This window comes from Glycine max, chromosome 6 (assembly GCF_000004515.6).
Source record: "Glycine max cultivar Williams 82 chromosome 6, Glycine_max_v4.0, whole genome shotgun sequence".
In the NCBI taxonomy this organism is placed as follows: Eukaryota; Viridiplantae; Streptophyta; class Magnoliopsida; order Fabales; family Fabaceae; genus Glycine; species Glycine max.
In genome coordinates, this window is record NC_038242.2 from 8,943,934 (window position 1) to 8,956,528 (window position 12,595).

The window sequence follows — 12,595 nt, forward strand, 5'->3', positions numbered from 1 at the left end:
TTAACTTAAATAAAATTTTCTCTAATAAAAAATAATTATATGAATAAATAAGTCGGATCAAGCCCCTTGTTCTTCACTTAATTAAACCACGTGCATCACACATGATTGTACGTGGCTGGTACATGTAGGTGCTCTACATTGAACACAACACAATCCCAAAAATCAAAGCTATGATATGACTTTTAAAAAAACTGACCATGTGCAGCACGTTTTGGTGAGACATAATATTTTTGTATAGTGTTTTTTCTTTGTTTTGATTGTTGTATGTACCCAAAAAATAGTTGGAGCTACAGCGTAATCCTGATCTTCCTTCAACCATGTCGACTGTTTCCACTGAAAATGAGGCCACAATCCAGAAAACGCATTATCCTTTGCAGGTCCACCCTCTGACTCTTTCTCCATCTCTAAAATTTCACCTTCGTGATCTATTTATTTATCAAAGCTTTTTTGCACATGGTTTCCTATATGTATTTCTTTTCCATTGATTCACGATTGGATTTCGTTCTTCCAGTTTGTCTGCTGCTCATCCATAAATGGTGAAAGCTTTTAACTGTCTTTAATTTATGTAGGGCAGTTTGGATAAAAGGTGCTTCTAACTTCTAGAAAATAATAAAAATAAAATAAATTGTAGTTAAAATTAATTTATGTACTTCTTACTCTTCCAAAAAATGGGATGTATAACTTGATCTAACTTTTAAAAAAGTTTAATTTATTTCATTGTTATATTTTTTACTAGTGGTTATTGAAATATATAGGTGAGTTTATTTAAATTTAATTTTTTTAAATAATATTTTTTTAATAAGACAATAGGATTTATTTTTTTTCTTATTTTAAACAAAAATAATTTAAAAAAGCATATTAAAAAATAAAAAATAGCTTATTTTTTTTAGAATTAAGTATTCATCTCAAGAAATAAGTTTAAAAGAAACTAAAGTATATGTAGTGTCTTTAATGTACTTGTATGAGGATTTTAATGTTTATCGCAACATGACCCGTCTAAATGTTAATCGTGTTATGCTTCTATTGGTCACATTATGTCAACCATCACACACTCTAAAAATCAACCCTGTTTATTCTGTTTAGTTTATATTCATATTAATTTCCTTTTGAATTTGCTCAGTTTCCTGGCGAAGAGTATGTATTTTTGCTACAATTGAGTTTGGTTTATTTGAGGATGCTGTTGCTAGCTAGCCTCTTCATCTCGTCAAACCTTTCCAATCGGTTCAAGGACTCAGGACTAAGTCTTACCTGGTAGAAAGTGAAGGATTTTTGTAAATAAAAAAACTAGAGTTCGTTGCTATTTATGCCATACACCTAGTATGAAAATGACTCATGAGCCATGCGTTTACTTTGATTGTTGCTGATTGTTATTTATTTGTTTGTCAGGTTGCGAAGCGCTTAGAGAAGTTCCAAAGAGATTGGGGAGGTGCAACCAACCAGAAAGATGGAATCATAAACCTTGGACGAGGCTTTCCCAACTTTGATGGTCCAGAATTTATAAAGGAAGCAGCAATTCAGGCCATCAGAGATGGGAAAAATCAGTATGCACGAGGTTTTGGAGTTCCAGAACTGAACATTGCTATTGCTGATAGATTTAAGAAGGATACTGGAATAGTGGTAGACCCTGATAAGGAAGTTACTGTCACAACCCTACTTAGAAGCAATTGCTGCCACTGTGCTAGGATTGATAAATCCCGGTGATGAGGTTATCCTGTTTACTCCTTTATATGATTGTTATGAAGCCAATTTAACCATGGCTGGTGCAAAAATAAAAAGCATCTCTTTGCACCCTCCAGATTTTGCTGTCCCAATTGAAAAATTGAAGTCCATCGTGTCAAGTAATACACGTGCCATTCTTATAAATACTCCTCACAACCCTACTGGAAAGATGTTCACTTTGGAAGAGCTCAATGCTATTGCATCACTTTGCATTGAGAATGATGTTCTAGTTTTTGCTGATGAGGTTTATCACAAGTTGGCATTTGATGTGGAGCACATTTCAATAGCTTCTTTGCCTGGAATGTTTGAAAGGACAGTGACAATGAACTCAATGGCAAAGACATTCAACTTAACAGGATGGAAGATTGGTTGGGCCATAGCACCCTCACACTTATCATGGGGAGTGCGACAGGCACACGCTTTCGTTACTTTTTCGAGCCCCAATGCTCTGCAGTGTGCTGCTGCAGTAGCTCTTAGAGCACCAGACTCTTACTATGTAGAGCTGAAGAGGGATTATATAGCTAAGAGGGCTATTTTGGTGGAAGGATTAAAGGCCGTTGGCTTTAAGGTATTCCCACCCAATGGAACATTCTTTGTGTTAGCAGATCACACCCATTTTGGAATGGAAAATGATGTTGCATTTTGTAAATATCTGCATAAGGAGGTGGGGGTGGTGGCAATCCCTTGCAGTGTGTTTTGCTTGAATCCAGAAGAGGGAAAGAATCTAGTCAGATTTGTTTTCTGCAAGGATGAGGAAACTCTTAGGGCCGCGGTTGAGAGGATGAAGGAGAAGCTTTGAAGATGATCCCAATGCTTGATTAAGTCATGTAATATGCATTGAGTTTTATGTTGGATTATAGTAACTTCTGGTTGATTGAATTGGATGTCCAACAATCTATCCATTGCCAATTTCTTATTTGTATGAATCTTGATGTTTTTATTGATGTGGGTTTTTATTTGTGGGGAGTGTGGAGTAGGAAATAAGCAATAATCGAATAAGCATGCAGTTCTGTTGTAATTTGCAAAAAACTTTCTTGACGTAGGCCACATAGAATTTTCAAAGTTTCTCATATTATAAATTTAAATAAGAACAAATCCTGAATCTCAATACCTGGTGTTATATTACCTTCTGATGCCTCAAATTCTGTACTAAATATAATATCAAGAATGAGATTTACATGGATCACCTGCCATGCATGTCGTGGATCAGACTCTGCTGAAAGAGCATCTTCAGCTTGCATGAGCTTCAAACGGCTTGATCCCAGTTGTTGAACACAAGCCTACCCATAACAGAATTCCCAATCAGAAGACAGATACTGGTTACCTTCTTGTAAATTCATTTATCCCACATTTTTCCGAGCACAACCTCTCGATTCCGAGCCAGGAATCTTAGCACTTAAACATGAATACTTAGCAGCTATAATGTCAGAGACAGACAAGTAGACAACAACAAAATCATAAACCATTCATGTTAGACAGTTTGGGAGAAACCGTGACCTTCAAACTTCAAAGTCACTAACCAAAGTTCACTCTTCAGGTTTTTTAATACTGACTTAAATTAATTTACATATAATCACTTACTAAAATAATTTATTTTTCAGTTATTTCAATGATATTTACATTTATATTTATATGATATGATATATATATATATATATATATATATATATATATATATATATATATATATATATATATATATATATATATGATGATTACACTTCCTTAAAAAAATGACTTTTACACTTGTTTCCATAAATAAAAAATGTGTTGCCCCACTACACGCGCTATTTCTTGGAGAAATAAGTTAGTTTGGGAAAACAAAGAATTAATTTTCCATTTTAAGCAAACAATTTTCTTATTTTAATCATTTTTATAATAAGAGAAATACCATAATTTTTTTTTCTAATGCTTTTTTTTTTTATCTTTTCTGCTCTTATATAAATTTTTAAAATTTCTTAATATTATTTCTTCTTCTTATATTTTAAAACAAGCTAATGTAACAAAAAAATGTATTTTAAAATCGTAATTAACTTTGTAATTTATATATATATATATATATATATACACACATTATGTTGTTATAATTTCAACATTTTTAAAAAATATATTTGTCAAGTATTATCAATATAAATTTTTTATAGTATTAATTAATTAAAAATATTTTAAGTGTAATTTAAAAATAATTATGTACAAATTAATTCATTTAAAATTTCTGGATAATAGGTGATTGAATAATAATTAAATGATACTAATATTTATTTTAATTAATTCATTTATGATTTAACATTGCTGGATAATGGGTCTATTGGACTAATTAAAATGTGACATAAAACCATGCGAAAACGCAGGAACTGGAGGTTTAGTAACGGTGTTCCGAACCTGATAGATCAACGGTGGAAGAAATGTGTATTGGCTCCGAAGCTGGCATGGTGGTCAAACATGGAATCCTAACCTAGGCTAGGTTGCACAGATTCACTGAGTGCATGTCGCATGCTGCCCTGTCTCTACAAAATAAGAGATAAAATATTTATCTTTCGATCTGGCAATCGCAGCCCTGATAGCCGTCAGCACAGGTCTATGGTATACACATGAAATTCACGCCTTCCTCCAAATTCTTAGGCTTTTCAAATCACTTCCACTCCCTTCTCGCACCCTCTTTCTCTCCGACCCCAAAGTTCTCATCTTCCTTTTCCGCCACCATGTCCACTCTTTCCACTCAGAACGACACCGTCACCCACAAAACGCAGCAACCTTTGCAGGTTCACCCTTTCCAGATCTCTTTATTATTATGCCTCAAGATTTTAATGTCTGAATGTTAATTGGGCGCATAGTGTCTGTGTATCTTAGCTTTTGTTTCTGCTGACTACCTATTTCCTTTTTATTTTATTAATTATATTCATATTCCCTTCTGAATTACTTAGTTGCTTGGTGAAGGTTGTATTTTTTGCTACTACAAAAATGACATTTGGACACCCAAAATGCTCATTGACACCTAGTGTGAGAGATAAATGAGAAAAATATAGGAATGATAGGTTGTAAGATGTACTAGGAGGGGAGAGATAAAGAGAAAGAGTTTTAACTGGGTGTTTTGAAAAATGGGGTGCTCAAATGTCATTGCTCTTCCTACAATTTAGTTTCAATTCTTTTGTGGATATTAACCTGTTTATTTTGTAAAACTAAAACCTACTGCAAGGACCTAAAATCATATCTTGCCCAGTAGAATTGGGAGGGTTTTGGGAGTGAAGGGAGTTTGGTTCTGTTTTGTATCTGGCAATGGCATCTTCAGACCAAAATAATGCCAAAAAAATATGGATTTTGTTTTGGTTCTGTTCTGTACCTGGCATTGGGTTGTTCACTGTTTGATTCTTGTTGATCGTCATTTGTTTGTCAGATTGCAAAGCGCTTAGAGAAATTTCAGACAACAATCTTCACTCAAATGAGCTTGCTTGCCATCAAACATGGGGCCATAAACCTTGGTCAAGGCTTTCCCAACTTTGATGGTCCAGAATTTGTAAAGGAAGCAGCGATTCAGGCAATCAGGGATGGGAAAAATCAGTATGCCCGGGGTTATGGAGTTCCAGACCTGAACATTGCCATTGCTGAGAGATTTAAGAAAGATACTGGACTTGTGGTAGACCCTGAAAAGGAAATTACTGTCACATCTGGATGCACAGAAGCAATTGCTGCAACTATGATAGGATTAATAAATCCTGGTGATGAGGTTATTATGTTTGCTCCTTTTTATGATTCTTATGAGGCCACTTTGTCCATGGCTGGTGCAAAAGTAAAAGGCATCACTTTGCGCCCTCCAGATTTTGCTGTCCCTCTTGAAGAGTTGAAGTCCACCATCTCGAAGAATACCCGTGCCATTCTTATAAACACTCCTCACAACCCTACTGGAAAGATGTTCACTCGTGAGGAGCTCAATTGCATTGCATCTCTTTGCATTGAGAATGATGTTCTGGTTTTCACTGATGAAGTTTATGACAAGTTGGCTTTTGATATGGAGCACATATCGATGGCTTCTTTGCCTGGAATGTTCGAAAGGACAGTGACATTGAACTCCTTGGGGAAGACATTCTCCTTAACAGGATGGAAGATTGGTTGGGCCATAGCACCCCCACACTTATCATGGGGAGTGCGACAGGCACACGCTTTCCTCACTTTCGCAACTGCCCATCCTTTTCAGTGTGCTGCTGCAGCGGCTCTGAGAGCACCAGACTCTTACTATGTAGAGCTGAAGAGGGATTATATGGCAAAGAGAGCTATTTTGATTGAAGGATTGAAGGCTGTTGGCTTCAAGGTATTCCCATCCAGTGGAACCTACTTTGTGGTTGTAGATCACACCCCTTTTGGACTGGAAAATGATGTTGCATTTTGTGAATATCTAGTTAAGGAAGTGGGAGTGGTGGCAATCCCTACCAGTGTGTTTTACTTGAATCCAGAAGAGGGAAAGAATCTAGTCAGATTTACTTTCTGCAAGGATGAGGAAACTATTAGGTCTGCTGTTGAGAGGATGAAAGCAAAGCTTAGAAAATGATCTCGATGCATTATTAAGTCATTATATGTATTGGATTGAAGACATTTACCTTTGTAGAAGCTCAAATGTAGGATTCTAATAACTTCTGGTTCATTGAATTGGATGCCCTACACTCTTTAGTCACTACCTACTACTACTACTTAGCTGCCATGATATTTGTACTTCCCTGGAATGGATCATCTTCTGAAGGGTATATACAATGACCAGAAATCATGTCTACCAGCTAGTAAGTGATGCCATTCAGATTTGATTTAACTTTTACATTTATGGGTTGTATTTCAATGAACCATGATCATTATCTTGCTGTCTTATCCCCTTATTGTTAAACCTCTTCTTCCTTTCGTTTGGATGCAAAGAATCAATCATGAAGCGGGACATGACCTCTTTCTTAATTATTTCCTCTAAGATTTGGAATGTTATGAATCTCTAGGCGGGTAGACCTCCTATGCACCCCTATCATACGACAGCAATTGATGTGCAACTTTGTTTTTATTTTCCTAATTCTCACTATGATTCTTATGAGTTTCCAGGCATGCATTAAGCCTCTAAAGTTCAAACCAACCAATTTAACTTTGAATAAGACAAATCATCGAGAACGCCTAACAAAAATGTGAAAATCTAAGAGGTGGTGAATATTCAGGCTAAAGAAGCAATAAGTTGAAAAAAGAAAAGAAAAATTGGCCTAACAAAAAATAAATCATATTATCAGTTTTGTAGAGGGAAGCAAAAACTATAGCTTCTGAAGAACTATTGTCAGTTATTAGGAAGTGGAGAAAACATAGACATAGTGATGAATCATTGTTAGCGAGAATGGTGTATACTAAGCAAAGGAGAGTGAATAAGAGTTTATTTACATCAATTTTTTTTTTTAGGAATACATCAATATTATTTGAGAAGGCTATATTATATAAACATGGTAGGCACAAGAATATCAATCAATAAGTAAACATTATCTATTAATCATACACGTTTTATAGCCTCCAACCAATGTATGTAGAGAGACAATGACAAGATCCTAATTCTATGGATTTGACTCATCAATCATCACTCATAAACACTTGGACTCCATAAGTACAGGGCACCTCTTCATCCAAGCGTGGGCTGTCTTTGGAGGATGCTTGGCTCTATAATTCATGTTCTCCATTACACCTACTATTTGGTGTAAATTTGAAAATTTATAATTTTAACTGTAATGTCGATGAAGCATATTTTGTAACTGGTCGAAGACAGAAGAGGGGGGGTTCAAGTTAGAGATAATATGGTCCTAACATGCTAGGGAGAAATAAAGGGAAGTATTACAATATTACTAGAGTGAGCAAAGCAATATGTAAACAAATTTGTCGTGCTCAATAGAGAAATAAATTCGTTTAAATGTGGTGTGATTTCATCTCTAGGCCCAGCTCGACTTGAGCAAGACAAGACATTGAAGACGATACGTGACTAATATGAATCAAGTGTGAATTATTTGTGCTTCGTAACTAAAGACAGGATAAGCATATTTGATTGTTACAACTTACAAGCTTGTATCACAGTATTATTGCACCCTTCTACAACCGCAGATTTATTGTTTTCATTTATCCTTTCCTTGTGCCGTTGAAGACATAAAAAAAATTGTCATTTTTTCCCGTTTTATTCATAAAATAAGGGAATTTTCATGTTATTTCACCAATAGTTAGTTATCTCACGAACATGTTGCACGGGTTATTTGCTTTATATTTATTAATTTCACTAAAAAATTCTCAAAAAATTATTATTATATTATCACATCATCCCCTCACCCACCCCCAATATCAAACCTCGATGTTGTCACTTTCAAAAATATTCTACTTTATCTTATCATTTGCACATGATTTTTTGAGGAAAAAAAAACCATTTGTACATTATTGCTATTTATCCTTTCCTACTTGGCATAAAAATAAAACATGACGTTTAATTCGAATGGTTTTATTTCTATATTTTTAGCTGCTAAATTAGTTGAATTTCAGTCTCATTATATCAACAAAAATATCCTTTAGTAGTGTTTGTTTAGATAATAATAAGTTCAATTCCATTTAAATAAAGATTCAAATTTAAGCCATAAATGTTTTTTTTTAAATAAAACATTTCAACTTAAATGATCCAATATCTTGTTACTAAAAAGAGTAATACAAAGTTCTCTCTTTCGGTTATTTCAACTTTTTTTTTTTTTTGAAAGAGAAGGGTTATTTCAACTCAAGAAGAATAGTTAAGCTAAGATATTATCATGTCAGTTGATGTACAGGTCAAGTAGTGTTTGCATAGATTTATAATTTTTTTATTAACACACATTAATTTCTATTAAATAAAAATTAACGATAAAGACAAGTATAACTAATATTATAAAGAAACAACCACTGATTTTTTTCTGATTAAAGGGATTTCTGAAAAACAAAAATCCTCACACACACACATATATTTGTTGATTTCTTTTCCGTGTGGAACTTTTATTACTCAAATTCTTAATTGTCCCTCATTAATTAGAGTCCTATGCACACAATTGAGAGGAAGCTTTCTAAGTATTTGACTGTGCCAACAAGGGCTCAACATGCACACATACTTCATTCGCAAGGGATTTCCACATGGATTCATCAGTCGCCTGTGTTTGTCCATCATTTGAACCATCATCCACTTGGATGCACCTTGTTATGATCATGGATAGCCCAACAAGTCAAGTAACTACATCGAATGAATTAATTACGCTAATGAATATGTTGACCGAAAGTTTCAAGACATTAATAAGGCTTACTTTATTCACTCGTATTTGACTACACCAGAATTTTCAAGACTAACTTGGTCACTGATGTGGAAGCCTACAATGAACTTAATTACAATTATGTAGACGAGAGGGAGTAAAACAACTAGCCAACTATACGGATTACAAATAATTAGTCTTGTTCAATGCATCCCACGTATGTTGATGCTCAACCACAGCTTTCTACCTTTAACTTCGTTTACCACTACAGTAGAAAAGAGAAATTTAGTAGTGACACAGTTCAAATTTCAAAATAGAGGATCTGATCAAACGTAGAATTACATTATTACATAAAAAAAAAATAAAGCGTCCATTTGCCTTGTATATACACGTGATATGACCTGAATGCATTTTAGTTGGTATCTTCCTTATATATTTCTTTTGCTTTTAGATCTATTTACGTCTTTAGCATTTTAATATGCTGGGAAACTTATTTTGTGTAATCATCATTTTGTGCAGCAAGCAAAATTCCGAAAAACAGAAACTAAAAGCTTGATTATCAAAATCCAAAGTAGGTTAAAACACCAATTCACCAAACTAAAGCATGGGTATTTGCTCCTTCCATCCGTTGGTAGGAATAAGAAAAAAGAAACAACTAAATTACTGAAATTAGCAAGCCATTATTAAAAATTAAAGATAGTCAGGATACTGGGACGTATACTTCTACTTTCAAGAAGTTAACATAACATACATAATCACGAATTAAAGTATACGTTGGCGCGTCGCCAAGTACACTCATATGTACAGTCAATTTAATTTGATAAAATTTTATGATATAAGTAGCACAACGAATAGTTTAAATTACATTAACTGATATTTATATTTCTGTTTAATGCCATAGATTTTTCAAATGTTAAAATTAAAACTGAATAAATCAGATAAACAGGTGAACCTTGTCGATTTACATCCACTCTAACCCGTGCATATACATGAAAATGACTCTTTCAAACTTGTGAAACAAGTCGCGAAAAAAGAAAAAAAAAGGAAAGAGAACGTTGAATAAGAATACTTTGCCTTTTAGCCTAAAACAGAATATTGAATTTCCTTACATTTTTATATGCTACAGTACATGGTAGCCGAAATAGAGTGAGAAGCAGGGGATATGAAGGGTGATTAACGGAGTGGCTAACCTGAAGCAAAAGGAGTAAGATGGGAATATTAAATTAAAGCGAAAAAGGCACGACGCCGAATGAATCCCGACCCGACGATCATATCCAACGGCCAGAAACGCATCCCCAGAATCTGAGCATCCAACGGCGCATGTTGAATCTAAGTTCTTCCCATCTGAATGCCCCCATAAATACACCAAACCCAGCACCCACTCGAGAGGAAGCTTTTCGTGCTGTGTGGTGACAGTTGAATGGTTCCCGTAGATGTCGCCGGCGGTGACCAGAAAAGTGGATCTGATTATTAACTCAGAAAAATGGAACATCAGAAGAGCGGGAGCAAGCTAACCAGAAACCACTCCTCGCTTCTCCGATCCTCCGTTCACAACCTCTCTTCCATCATCACCCAACACGAACACGAACAACAACTCCTCCTCGATGTTCACGACGATGACGACAAGAACAAGAAGCCCAAGAAACCCCACGTCCAGGCTCAGGCCCAAGCCCACCATGCCCAGGCCCTGGCCCACAGGTCTTCCGCCTATTCCGCCCTGGCGGTCTTCTTCCTCGGCGCGTGCTCGCTCCTGTTCTACTTCTTCTACCTGGAGGTGTCCTCCTCGGAGAATTTCCTGCTGGCGCTGATCTTCGTGGCCGTGGCGCTCTACTTCGTCTCCAAAAACAAGGGCCTCATCCACAGATCGTTCTCTCTGGCGAAGCATTCGTGGGAGGAGAATGTGAAGCGCCTAGGGTTTTCCAAGGCGGCGGCGGTGGCGAGGCCGGTGCAGTGGTTCATCGGAGACCCCGCCGCAGCAACAACAACCAGGAAGAAGGCGGCGGCGAAGATAGTGAGGGAAGGGGTGGAGTTTTACAGCAATGGGGATTTCTACGAAGGGGAGTTTCACAAGGGAAGAAGCAACGGGAGTGGGGTCTACCATTACTTCGTGAATGGGAGGTACGAAGGGGATTGGGTGGATGGAAGGTACGATGGGTACGGAATTGAAAGCTGGGCGAGAGGGAGTCGCTATAGGGGACAATATAGGCAAGGGTTGAGGCACGGTTATGGGGTTTATAGGTTCTACACTGGGGATTCTTATTCAGGAGAGTGGTGTAACGGTCAGAGCCATGGCGTGGGTCTTCAAACTTGCTCCGATGCTAGCTGTTATATTGGTCAATTTAAGTATGGCGTCAAACACGGTCTTGGCTGTTACCATTTTAGGTATGTTTCTATGTTTTTAATGCTGTGTTGGACTGCTGGGTGTGATTGTTTTTTTTTTTTTTGCATGATTGTGTGATTGAATCTTTGTCTTGCTGAATGCCTTTCTTTAAAGATCCGGTTTTTCTTGCTGGTTCTCTGTTTTCCTTAGATTTGTAGAATTAGGGATTTTTTGTGGAACCCCTTGTTCAGTTATTGAATTCTTAGATTCTGCTTTCACTGTGAATTGTGCCAAGTTGAAACTTGTTTTCTTTCTCCTCTGTATGCATTGACTTGTTTCAAATTTAGATGGCTTGGTTGTCATAGAACCGATTGATTGATATTTCTAGTATTGATTTATGTCGCTTTTTAAAAGATATTACATGATTTTGTCTAGTAATGGAAGAATTGACAAGTTTTATTTTTTTCTTCTAGTGAGCATTTATTATTTCGTGGGAGGTTACAGTAGACAATAAATGAGGTTTTGGATGTGGCTTTTCGAAAAGTCTAATTTTTTTGAAGTAATTGTTGTGCTGCAGAAATGGGGATAGATATGCTGGAGAGTATTTTGGGGACAAGATACATGGATTTGGGGTCTACCACTTTACCAATGGCCACTATTATGAGGGAGCATGGCACGAGGGTCGTAGGCAAGGTATTGGCTCATACACTTTTCGAAATGGTGACAGAAGATGTGGTGAATGGGATGCTGGCACCCTCAAGCAATCTCTACCACCACTATCTGATGTTGTTCTTCGAGCAGTTCAGGTACTTGTTATTATGGACATTTGATAAATTACTAGTATTAACTAACATGGTTGTCTTCTTGCTATAATCTCTTTAAATGCTGTTGGTTTGTTTTCTTCCTCATATGTGTTTGTTCTCATTTGATGGGTTATATAAATTGCAGGCTGCTAGGAAAACAGCAGAGAATGCTATAAACCTTAAACGAGTAGATGACCAGGTTAACAAAGCAGTAATCGCTGCGAGCAAGGCTGCCACTGCTGCTAGAGTTGCTGCTGTGAAAGCTGTTCAGAACAGGATGGATGGAAAATTTTGTGACACTGATGTCTAAGAATTAGATGTTAGCTTTGTTTGGAATTGTAATTGTAATTTTTTTTTTTTTTTTACTAATTTTGAGTCCTTGGAAGATGTCACCCTGGTGAGCAAAAGCTTATTGGAGGTTGAAGAGAGAGTATGTTTGTTTCACCACACTGTAACTTGTATATAAACCATGTATATCAATGAAAAATGAATTTGCTCAA

The 12,595-nt window shown here is 36.2% G+C and overlaps 2 protein-coding genes and 1 pseudogene across 3 annotated transcripts; all 3 read left to right on the forward strand.

Annotated features, from left to right (window-relative positions):
• The first annotated feature begins 289 nt into the window (after positions 1-289).
• On the forward strand, positions 290-3,147 carry LOC100817374 (probable N-succinyldiaminopimelate aminotransferase DapC; annotated as a pseudogene).
• Positions 3,148-4,039: 892 nt separating this feature from the next.
• LOC100818968 (probable N-succinyldiaminopimelate aminotransferase DapC) lies at positions 4,040-6,654 on the forward strand. The gene is made up of 2 exons (XM_003526572.4): positions 4,040-4,481; positions 5,114-6,654. The coding sequence occupies exons 1-2, from the start codon at positions 4,311-4,313 to the stop codon at positions 6,260-6,262; spliced, it is 1,320 nt and encodes a 439-aa protein (XP_003526620.1). The 5' UTR covers positions 4,040-4,310; the 3' UTR covers positions 6,263-6,654.
• A 3,481-nt stretch (positions 6,655-10,135) lies between these two features.
• Positions 10,136-12,595, forward strand: LOC100818442 (MORN repeat-containing protein 1). Of its 2 annotated transcripts, none has more exons than XM_014776342.3 (3): positions 10,136-11,354; positions 11,853-12,098; positions 12,241-12,595. In XM_014776342.3, the coding sequence occupies exons 1-3, from the start codon at positions 10,456-10,458 to the stop codon at positions 12,269-12,271; spliced, it is 1,176 nt and encodes a 391-aa protein (XP_014631828.1). In that variant the 5' UTR covers positions 10,136-10,455; the 3' UTR covers positions 12,272-12,595. The 2 variants fall into 2 exon arrangements, with proteins under 2 accessions (XP_014631828.1, XP_003526619.1); XM_003526571.5 differs by having other exon boundaries at positions 10,161-11,354; positions 11,870-12,098.